This window comes from Mobula birostris, chromosome 3 (assembly GCF_030028105.1).
Source record: "Mobula birostris isolate sMobBir1 chromosome 3, sMobBir1.hap1, whole genome shotgun sequence".
NCBI classification, from domain to species: Eukaryota; Metazoa; Chordata; class Chondrichthyes; order Myliobatiformes; family Myliobatidae; genus Mobula; species Mobula birostris.
This window is the reverse complement of record NC_092372.1, coordinates 87,815,462-87,827,764: the sequence shown is the minus strand read 5'-3', so window position 1 is coordinate 87,827,764 and position 12,303 is coordinate 87,815,462. Positions and strand designations below refer to the sequence as shown.

The window sequence follows — 12,303 nt, the reverse complement described above, 5'->3', positions numbered from 1 at the left end:
GTCCTGATAACAGGAAGCAGGAAGAACTGTTAGACTCACGCTGAGAGATAACTGACATGCCTTTTAAACAATTGATCATGTCCGGACTGTGGGATGCTAAGCAATGTGAAGTTGTTGTCTTGCTGTATAAACGTGAGCTCGGTATAACCTAAAAATCAGAGTTCTGATGGCAGTGGAGACTGCTACAGGCTCTCCATGTTAATAAACTCATAAAACAAAACTCAAAGTCACTCTGGTGTTTCCACGACAGTACTCTTTTCCATAGATGCTGCTTGGCCTGCTGAGTTCCTCCAGCATTTTGTATTGATTGATGTTTCCCTGATGCAACCAGCCAATATACTGTCCACCACACATCCATAGAAGTTGGTCACAGTTTTAGATGTCATGCCAAATCTTCACAAACTTCTAAAGTAGTAGAGGTGCTGCCATGCTTTCTTTCTAATTGCATTTAACTTAAGATCCCCCAAAATGATAAATCCACGGAATTTAAAGTTACTGACCCTCTCCACTTCTGACGCGCAAAGAGGGAGTCATTGATACATGGAACTTCATTGTCTTCCTCCTGAAGTCAATAATGAGCTCTTGGTGTTGCTGACATAGAATGAAAGGTTGTTGTTGTGGCACCACTCAGCCAGATTTTCAATCTCCCTCCTACAGTGGTGCTAGAAAGATTGTGCATCCTTTAGAATTTTCTCTATGTCTGCATAAATATGACCTAAAATGTGATCAGATCTTCACACGTCCTAAAACTAGATAAAGAGAACCCAATTAAATAAATAATACAAAAACATTATAATTTTCATGTATCTAGTGAGAAAAATGATCCAATATTACATGTATTTGTTGGAAAAAAGTATGTGAACCTTTGCTTTCAGTAACAGGTGTGACCCCTTTGTACAGCAATAACTTCAACCCAACCAGTAACTGTTGATCAGTCCTGCACATTGACTTGATGGAATTTTAGGCCATTCCTCCTTACAAAACTGCTTCAACTCTGGGATGTTGGTGGGCTTCCTTGCACAAGCTGCTTGCTTCAAGACCTTCCACGACATTTCTATAGGATTAAGGTCAGGACTTTGACTCTGTCTTACCAAAACGTGAAATTTCTTCTACTTTGACCATTCTTTGGTAGACTGACTTGTGTGTTTAAGGTTGCTGTCTTGCTGCATGACTCACTTTCTTTTGAGCTTTAGTTCATGGACGGATACCCTGACATTTTCCTGTAGAATTTGCTGGTACAATTCAGAATTCATAGTTTCATCAATGATGGCAACACATCCTGGACCCAGTGCCCCAAAGCAGGCTCAAACCACAACACTGCCACCACCATGTTTCACAGATGGAATGAGGTTCTCTTGCTGGCATGCAGTGTTTGCTTTTCCCCAAACATAATGCTTTGCACTTAAGCCAAAAAGTTCTATTTTCGCTCATCTGTCCACAGAACATTCTTCTAATAGCCTTCTGGCTTATCCACGTGGTCTTCAGCAAACTTTAGACTGCAGAAATATTCTCCTTGGAGAGTAGTGGCTTTTTCCTTGCAATCCTGCCATGCGCACCATTGCTGTTCACTGTTTGCCTGATGGTAGACTCATGAACACTGACATTAACCAATGCAAGAGAGGCTTGTAGGTCCTTAGATGTTACCCTGGGGTTCTTAGTGACCTCCTGGAATAATACACCTTGCTCTTGGAGTGATTTCTGTTGGCCAACCACTCCTGGGGAGAGTAACAATGGTGTTGAATTTCCTCCATTTCTACAACAACTACCTGACTGTGAATTAGTGGAACTCAAACACTTTAGAAATGGTTTTGTATCCTTTCCCAGCCCGGTTAGCATCAATAACTTTTTTCTCTCCAAGGTCCTCAAAAATCTCCTTTGATCAAGGCATGGCACACTTCTGAAAACCTGTGTGGTGAAGATCATATTTTGATAGTGAAGACCTAGGTTTATATTTATTAAATAGGGCAGGGCCTCCCATACTCACACCTGATTGACATCCCATTGATTGAAACACCTGACTAATTTCCCCTTTGAATGAAATGATAAATCAGACAGGTTCACATACTTTTTCCAATAAATACGTCGTATCAGATATTTTTTCCTCAGTAAGTAAATTAAGTAATATAATGGTTATTGTGTTATTTAATTGGGTTCTTGTTACCTAGTTTTAGGACACGTGAAAATCTGATCACATTTTAGGTCATATTTATGCAGAAGTACAGAAAATTCTAAAGGGTTGACAAAGTTTCTAGCTCCACTGTATATGCTGTATTCTTACTGTCTGTCCTTGCAAATATCCTGTTGTTTACTGAAATTTTATTTTCCCACTGAAACATGGTGCTCTCAGCATTTTAACTTTTCTACCTGCATGTATCTCCATTGCCACAATGCATTGAAGCAAGTGCTATTGAAGGAAGTAATGGCTTTATGCATTAATATTTTTAATTATAATATAGATCGAACAAGTTATGTGGATCCATGGATTTTTGTGTTTTGTTTGCTCTATTAAACATTGCTATTTTGTGCAGTGTTTCTTATTTTTATAAGTTTTCTTATTTCTGTCATTACATTTGATTCGACCAATGACAGTATTGTCATTAGCAAACTTAAAGCATTGGAGCTGTGCTTAGCCATAATGCCGTATGTGTAAAGTGAGTAGAGCTGGGGGCTAGGCACACAGCTGATGGAGATTGTGGGGGAGATGTTGTTGCCAACCTGAACTGACTGCCGTCTGCAAGTGAGGAAATCACGGATCCAATTGCACAAGGAGGTATTGAGGTCAAGGTTTTGAAGCTTATTGATTAGTTTTGAGGGGATGATGGTATTGAATGCTGAGCTGTAGCCAATAAACAGCATCTTGGTGTATGTATCTTTGCTGTCCAAATGTTCCAGGATTGTGTGAAGAGCCAATGAGAAGGCACCTGACGGTAGGCAAATTGGAGCAGGCAGATATTGATATATTTCATCACCAACCTCTCAAACCATTTCACCAGACTGGATGGAAGTGCTACAGGACTACAGTCATTAAGATGGGTTACCACGTTCTTCTCTGGCACTGGTATAATTGATGCTTGCTTGAAGTAGGTAGGTATCCTAGACAGTCGAAGTGAGAGGTTACAGATATCACCCCATCCTCCTGCCGTTACACCAAGGATAGGGTTCCTCTTGTCCTCACCTCTGTAACATCTGCCTTATATAACAGGATGCCACCACCAAGCACCTTCCCCCCACCCCAACTTTCTGCAGGGATCGCACCTTACATGACTCCCTTGTCCACTCGTCCCTCCCTACTGATCTCCCTCGTGGTACTTATCCTTAAAAGCGGAACAAGTGCCACATCTGCCCTGGACCTCCTCCCTCACACAGTTCAGGTCCCCAAACAGACCTTCCAGGTAAAGCAAGACTTCACCTGCGAGCCTGTTGGGGTTATCTACTATATCCGGCACTCCCAGTGTTGCCTCTGGTATATCGGTGAGACCCGACATAGATTGGGAGACTGCTTCACCAAGCACCAAATTTCCATTCACCAGAAAAAGCGGGATTTCCCAGTAGCCACCCATTTCAATTCTACTTCCCATTCTCATTCCGACATGTCAGTCCATGGCCTCCTCTAGTGTCACAATGAGGCCACACTCAGGTTGGTGAAGCAACACCTTATATTCCATCTGGGTAGTCTCCAACTGTTTGGCCTGAACATCGATTTCTTGAACTTCAGGTAATCGCACCCCCACCCCACCGCCGCCTTCTCCATTTCCCATTCATGATTCTCTCTCTCTCTCTCTCACCTTACCCCTGCTAACCACCTTCCTCTGGTGCTCCTCCTCCTTCCCTTTCTTCTATTGTCTTCTATCCTCTCCTATTAGATTCCCCATTGTCCAACCCTTCATCTCTTTCACCAATCAACTTCTCTGTTCGTTACTTTTAAGGAGCAACAGAAGATAACTAAAAAGACAATGGGGGGGAAAAAAATGAGGTACGAAAGTAAGCTAGCCAAGAATATAAAGGAGGATAGTAAAAGCTTCTTTTGGAATGCGAAGAGAAAAAAATTAGTTAAGACCAAAGTTGGGCCCTTGAAGACAGAGACGGGTGAAATTATTATGGGGAACAAGGAAATGGCAGACAAGCTGAACAGGTACTTTGGATCTGTCTTCACTAGGGAAGACACAAACAATCTCCCAGATGTAATAGTGACCAGAGGACCTAGGGTAACAGAGGAACTGAAGGAAATTCGCATCAGGTAGAAAATGGTGTTGGGTAAACTGATGGGACTGAAGGCTGATAAATCCCCAGGGCCTGATGGTCTGCATCCCAGGATACTTAAGGAGTTGACGTTAGAAATCGTGGACGCATTGGTAATCATTTTCCAATGTTCTATAGATTCAGGATCAGTTTCTGCGGATTGGAGGGTAGCTAATGTTATCCCACTTTTTAAGAAAGGAGGGAGAGAGAGAATAGGCAATTATAGACCAGTTCGTCTGACATCAGTGGTGGGGAAGATGCTGGAATCAATTATAAAAGATGAAATAGCGGCATATCTGGATAGCAGTAGCAGGATAGATCCGAGTCAGCATGGACTTACAAACAGGAAATCATGCTTGAATAATCTTCTGGAATTTTTTGAGAATGTAACTATGAAAATGGACATGGGAAAGCCAGTGGATGTAGTGCACCTGGACTTTCAGAAAGTCTTTGATAAGGTCCCACATAGGAGGTCAGTGGGCAAAATTAGAGCAAATGGTATTGGGGGTAGGGTACTGACATGGATAGAAAATTGGTTGGCAGACAGGAAACAAAGAGTAGGGATTAATGGGTCCTTTTCAGAATGGCAGGCAGTGACTTATGGGGTACCGCAAGGCTCGGTGCTGGGACTGCAGCTATTTACAATAGACATTAATAATTCAGATGAAGGGATTAAAAGTAACATTAGCAAATTTGCAGATGACACAAAGCTGGGTGGCAGTGTGAAATGTGAGGAGGATGTTCTGAGAATGCAGGGTGACTTGGACGGGTTGGGTGAGTGGGCAGGTGCATGGCAGATGCAGTTTAATGTGGATAAATGTGAGGTTATCCACTTTGGTGGCAAGAACAGGAAAGCAGATTACCATCTGAATGGTATCAAGTTAGGAAAAGGGGAAGTACAGCAAGATCTAGGTGTCCTTGTTCATCAGTCACTGAAAGTAAGCACGCAGGTACAGCAGGCAGTGAAGAAAGCTCATGGCATGTTGGCCTTCATAACAAGGGGAGCTGAGTATAGGAGCAAAGAGGTCCTTCTGCAGTTGTACAGGGCCCTGGTGAAACCATACCTGGAGTATTGTGTACAGTTTTGGTCTCTAAATTTGAGGAAGGACATTCTAGCTACTGAGGGAGTGCAGCATAGATTCACGAGGTTAATTCCCGGGATGGCGACACTGTCATACATTGAAAGATTGGAGCGACTGGGCTTGTATACTCTGAAATTTAGAAGGATGAGAGGGGATCTGATTGAAACATAAGATTATTAAGGGATTGGGCACACTAGAGGCAGGAAACATGTTCCCGATGTTTGGGGAGTCCAGAACCAGAGGCCATAGTTTAAGAATAAGGGGTAGACCATTTAGATTGGAGTTGAGGAAAAACTTTTTCCACACAGAGGGTTGTGGTTCTGTGGAATGCTCTGCCTCAGAAGGCAGTGGAGGCCAATTCTCTGGATTCTTTCAAGAAAGAGTTAGATAGAGCTCTTAAAGATAGTGGAGTCAAGGGATATGAGAAGAAGGCTGGAGAAGGGTACTGATTGTGAATGATCAGCCATGAACACAGTAAATGGCGGTGCTGGCTCGAAGGGCTGAATGGCCTACTCCTGCACCTATTGTCTATTAACCTCCATCCCCCCTCCCAATTTCACCTATCACCTACCACTTTGAACTTTTCTCCCTCCCCCCCACAACCTTCTTACTCTGACTTTCCTCTCTTTCCAGTCCTGATGAAGGGTCTCAGCCCAAAAAGTTGTCTGTTTACTCTTTTCCATAGATGCTGCCTGGCCTGATTTCCTCCAGCAATTTTTGTGTGTTTCTAGGATTTCCAGCATCTACAGATTTTCTTATGTTTGTAAAGTTACAGGTACTGACGAATACTCCAGCCACATGATCCGCATAGGCCTTTGAAACTTGGCCAGGTACCAATAAGTACGATGTTATGCACTTTGGAAGGACTAATAAGGATAAGTCAAACACAGTGATAGTTGGCCCTCAGGAGGACTGAAGAACAGACCTTGGTGTACAAGTCCAAGAAACCCTGAAGGTGGCAGCACAGGTGGATAAGACAATATATACTTGTATTCTTTATTTCAGTTATTGACAAGAGTGGAAGGCACAACTTTATAAAGCATTGGTTAGGCCACAGCTGGAATACCATGTACATTTCTGGTCATTGCTCCTATGAGATGTAACAGGACTAGAGAAAGATCGCCTAGGATGGGACGTTGTTGGTTAGGATGAGACACTGGGTTTATTTTCCTTGGATGGACGGAATCAAGAGGAGATGTGATGGAGGCATGCAAAATTACAAGGGACATTGACAGGGTGTATGGAAGTAAACCTTTCCGCTGTAGCACAGGTAACCAAAACTAGAGAATATAGGTTTAGTACAACAGAGTGAGCTGAAGAAAAACTCTTCCAATCAGAGGATGATTGGAATTTAGAACATCCAAACTGAATGGAGGGAGAGATCCATTTCACAATATCTAAGTATCTAGGCAAGCACTCAAATTGCTAATGCATAGAATATCACAGACCAAGTGCTGATAAATGGGATTAGTATAAAAGGGTACTTGATGGTGGGTTAAAGGCCATTTTCTGTGCTTTATAATGAAGATGGGAACACAGTAAATCTGCTAAATGAAGTAGAAAAAAGAAATTTGGTAATTGTGGAAAACTGAGAATAGAATCAGTTTTTGTACTTTTCATAGCCTTCCTTTATACAAAGCTATGTGGATCAAAATAGAGAAAATACTGAGTAGGTAAGGTGAAAGAAAACTTTTCACAGAAATTTTTATATGTGTGTGAGTCAGAATAGTAAACTCTGGCCAAGTTTTTCCCCCTAAATTAAAACAAAAATACAGTTAGTTGTTTTGAACAATGTCATGGAAGTCTCTGCTTTGGATACAATCTTCAATCCAAGCACAAACTGTGTTAATTTTTCTTAAATTAAGTTCCAACATAGCTTAGTACAATATCACAAGTGTACAAATCACTCATAAACCACAGCAATCTATCAAAAAGATTAGCCATATGAACTGATTTATTAAACACTAGAGCAGTGTTAGCCCAACACCCCTCAAAGCACTTTCATACTTGCCAACACCCCTCTCAGGCATAATACTTTCCGGCTCCCCCACAGTGTAAAAACATGTCTACCATATGCTAAGGTCATGCCCTAGTTCAGATTTTCACTGCTATGCTGTAGGTATTTCATTTTAGCAGCTCTGTAAGAGTAGTCTGTTCTGCTTTCAGCCTGTTTTTGAGTTTGAACTGAGATAAGAGGCTTTGTTGTTCAATTTAGGAATGTGGTGTCAGCCAATCAGGATGGTGGAATTGGGAGAAGGTTTTGTGAGGGACACTGGTGTGGGTTGACGTCTTCGTTTTGGTGGGAATTGGGAAACGACAGGAGGGAAAATGGCTGAAGGTGCTTTGTGCAGATGAATGGCTTCAAGGAGGAAGAACTCCAATAGGAGACCCGTTTGTTTGAAATGGATTTTGAGCAGCATTCGGAAGATGGTGTGTGCTTTCACGCAGACCAAGGGTCCAGGCATGAGTTACAGACAAGTTCAAGATGAGCTCTAACTTTTGATCCTTGAGCTTGATGGTTTTTAGCAAGAGTCAGAATATCAGGTTCAAGTTATGGCAGCAAATGGCTTAAGTCCCCATGTGTAACAATGTCCAAGTAGTTTCTGTTTTCTGTGAGTATGTGGTTCACTGCCTCTTTCAACAAGATAGGAGGATGAAGGCGCAATAAGGAGCAGTTTGGCTCTTCTGCAAAGACCGGGAAACTTCATATGCCAATGTAGCCACATGCTACAAAAGCTGACATTTTTGAAAAACATCTTTGCTTTTTCATCATTCTGAATTTCGATAATTTCTTCTTGCAAGCTCTCTTCCTGTTCTTCCACCTTGCAAAGAAATGGGTTAATTACCCAGTCCAGAATTTCCAGATCATTCAAGTAATTGAATCGATTCCAAAAACCCTTCTTCAGTGACTACAGGTATAAGCAGTACTCTAACAAATCACTGTCTGTGAAAGAGAGTGCCATACCTTCCATGCAGGGAAACTGTGAGAACATTCTTCTCCCAATGTTTTGCTTATTTATTTCCCATTTTTCAATAAAAGTGGACACTGCACTTTTTGACTGGATTAAATTGAAATTCTCACCCTGCAGTTTCAAATTTAGAATGTTCGTTCATTTTGTCATACAGATTGGCTAGGTATGCCACATCTCCATGTAGAAGTTTGATCTTGTTTCCCAAGCTCTTGTCAACTTTGAGCAAAAATTCAAACACAGTGCCATAAAGATCAAAGAAATGTTTTAAGCAGCAGCCTTTTGACAGCTAATGCACTTCAGCGTGAAGAAGCAAGTGTTCAAACTCTTCGTCGTTATTTTGGCATAACTGGCAAAATATTCTGCTATTTAATGAATGAACCTTAATTTTGTTGATTGCAGATATTACAAGTGTCATGTTTGAAGAAGCCGCTACCTGAGATTTTTGGCTACAACATATTGACGATAAATTACACAATGGATTGCAAACAGACTTGCAGTTTCTTTTTTCATAAATGCTATTAAATCAGCATGGCAACCTGTCATTAATGGTGCTCCATCTGTGGCACAAGAAATCATGTTCCTAATTGGAATACTTTTATCCTCAATACACATTTTGAGCTCATCGTTTTTACATTTGTTTTTAACTTTTTACAAAAGTGAGTCTCTTCATAAACCTTTCCATTTTTGATAAACAATATGTATGCCAATAGCAATGCCTCATTATCTTGCACAGTTGACTCATCCAGTTATATCCCAAATTCTGTTTTTTTCTGCAGCTCTGTGCATAGTTGATACTCAATGTCTTCACTCATTTTGTCAATATGATGAGCTGCAGAGTTATTACTCAGAGGAATTGATTTTAAAATACTGGTATGCCCTCCTATTCACGCCCAATGGTTACGTGATGTGATGTCCTGTTTAAATTTAGAGAAGATTCGATGTTCAATCTTTGAATCTAATCAAGACTTTCAAACATTGTGGGGACCTTTTCTGAATTATTTAAAAAAAACTTTTGATTTACCGTTAAAGCACAGATCATGACTAACAATCTTTTTCCTTTTTTTTCCTACTAATCAGCTTCGGTCTTGGCAGTGGGTCAGATTTTTTTTATGTAATAAAATTATTATTTTTCAATGTTACAAACTAATTGACTTGTACGGATAGAGGGTAAGGAGTCTTAATATGCGATTTAGCTTAATGTTTTGACATATTTTTTCCTGTACTCTGTATTCTTACATATAAATTAATAAAAATATTGGAAAGAAAATACTGGTATACATTTTGAGAACAGTGGTGAGCACTTCGGATACAGCAGGCATTATTAATCTTTCACCAATGTATGAGATTTTCCACACTATGCTATTATTTTGGAAATATTATAAGAAGCAATGATCAAGGTTATTTTACCTTTCTTGCAAATGACTCGAGTGTGCAACACTTCAAATGCTTATTTCATCTTTGGAACTGAGTAATACCATAAATAGCTTTTTCAGGGTGTCTTTTATGGAAATGTTTCTACAATCTTGATGGTTCCATAGCTTCATTAGACAGTACTGTATTACAAATAAGACACATGGGGCATCTCTGATCTGACAGGAATGGAATAAAACTATACTCCAGGTATGTAACATTGTATTTACGCACTTTCTGTAGTTGCTGTTTGCCAGCAGGATTAGAATTCAAGGCTTCACTGCCTCCAGACTCATAGAGATCACACCATACATATTTATCCATCATTAACAGGTCTAAATTAAAATAAAATATTAACACAAACTTGAAATGCTATCGGATGTTGATGACGGCAGCAAATTGATACAGTTGGAACTATGGTAGCATCACGCAAAAGAACAGTGAGGCAAAGATGAAAATGATCATAACAGTGAAAATTACATTGACAAGGCTTCAGATTGGAATCTGAATGTTAGTAGGGATACAGCTGGTGGACGGCAAGCTACCTTTATACTATTCCAGTTAGCACAGTTAACCATTTACGCAAGGTCTCAAAATCCCCAAATATGGTTCTTAACCGCACGTATGAAGCCGAGGACACTTTGAACACCTCAAGAGGAATCCTTAGGGTTGGCAGATTTACTGATTGGCTCTATTTCACCGTTTGATTCCAGCTAGTGCTGTATCATTGCGTAACCTATTTTCCATAGGTCTATAGTGAAAGTTGAGAGGGTGTACTTGACTTACCAATGGTTGAACTGTATGAACTCATCATTCCATGCCACAAGTCAAGGGTAACTGTTGGGCACCCTCTAATTTATGCATCTCCAAATAATATTCATTTGGTTGGTAAGGTCCGATGAGATTGTCAAGATTCAGACGCACTGTGACAATGAGGGCTCACTGAGTGGCTGCTCTACGAACGGTTGATCAGGTCTTGTGTCTCAAGTTAGGGTGCTGCTTACTGCCCCCCCCAAGAATCTTGAACGCTCCCCGACGACTTCTATTTCCCCTAGTGCCCCCTTAGGAAATCACTACATTAGAGGATTCCAAACCAATTTCAAGGTATAGCAAACTACAGGCTCTTGCTATCCCTAAAAACCATTTTTTCCCCTGGAATTCTTAAATTTGGCAATAACAGCATTACATATGGATAGATGAAATCCCATTTAATCTACACTTGGTCCAAAATGACATTGTTTCTCCCTCAAGATTAGCAGATAACCAAATTAAACTTCAAACATTTGTCTACAGTTAATCTTAATATGCAATTCCTTGTCTGTATTTTAATTTATTATGATTTATAGCCGATTAAAGTGTAGTTATTTACTTCCCTATTGGCGGACAATTAATATTGCTTGATTGCCGAACTAGTCGAAGAACTGCAAACTTCACTGGAACCTTACAGACAATATTGTTGATCCAGAATCTAAATGTACCAAACTTATCTGAAGACGCAGAACAAGGATCACTTGGCGTCAGCTTGTGCAGAAGGTTATGGGGTGTACTTAAACATGTTCAAACGACACATTAGTAAATCAATAAAATATTAGCAATTTTTAATTTCTATTTATTCATTAGCAGTGGTTGATTATTTGTACAACCACAAAGCTGGACAACTATGATGAGTGCCATTACACCAATAACACTATGTAATTTACTATATTAACCTCAAAAAAAAGTTGGCAGTAATACATTAACCTTTTTGTTTCCAATAATGGAAGGAAGGAAACACAATGAGATCATAAAAAGATTTAACATAGATTTAAAAACTGCGCCAATTATAATTTATAGATTAGTGGTTCCCAACCTCCGGGCCACGGACTGATACATTGCCGCGAAGAATGCAGCGGTGGCCGGAACGTACCCAGCACATCTTTAAGAAAAAAGCCGAAATAAACAAGCTAATTAATTAGGTGCCACCTGCTTGTTTATTTCGGCTTTTTTCTTAAAGATGTGCTGGGTGCATTCCGGCCACCGCTGCACCCCTGCATGCTTCGCAGCAATGTATCAGTCCGTGGCCTGGAGGTTGGGGACCACTGTTATAGATCACACTCTTTATGTCTAACAAACTGTCAAACAATGAAGAAATTAATTGCATTATTCCTCTTTTCCATTTAAAATCAATGGTAGGCAACTAATTAAGAGAATACATTGCAGATATTCCTACCAATATACTGCAAGCTCTTACACATTTAATGTGTGATGATATCTTTCAGCTGCTAAAACAAGGTAAATTTTAGTCAAAAAACCTTTGAAAGAAAATAAATATTTATACCTTTTCCAATTCCCGAGGAATTCGTAGACAAGTGTATACTCTCTCCCTCCTTTCTTTGTACTTGGCTTCATTGTGTTCCAAAATATATCCCCGTGTTAATTCAGCACTAATAAATCTCAGCAGAGACAGATCTGGACAAAAAAGATTTTTAATAAGTATTAACAACATTGTTTCTTCCTCAGTTATATGTCTTATTTATGGAGGATATTTTGCAGAATAGCAATACTTTAGCAAAAAAGGCTGAAGTAGGAGCACAGCTACAGCATAAGACCATAAGATATAG

The 12,303-nt window shown here is 40.1% G+C and overlaps 1 protein-coding gene across 1 annotated transcript in view; it reads right to left on the bottom strand.

Moving 5' to 3' along the window:
* Window positions 1-12,303, bottom strand: part of LOC140195148 (transmembrane anterior posterior transformation protein 1 homolog) — a 102,843-nt gene that overhangs the window by 72,944 nt on the left and 17,596 nt on the right. Inside the window, exon 2 of the mRNA XM_072253003.1 lies at window positions 12,021-12,151. Coding sequence (XP_072109104.1) covers window positions 12,021-12,151 — 131 coding nt within the window. The remainder of the gene's footprint in view (window positions 1-12,020; window positions 12,152-12,303) is intronic.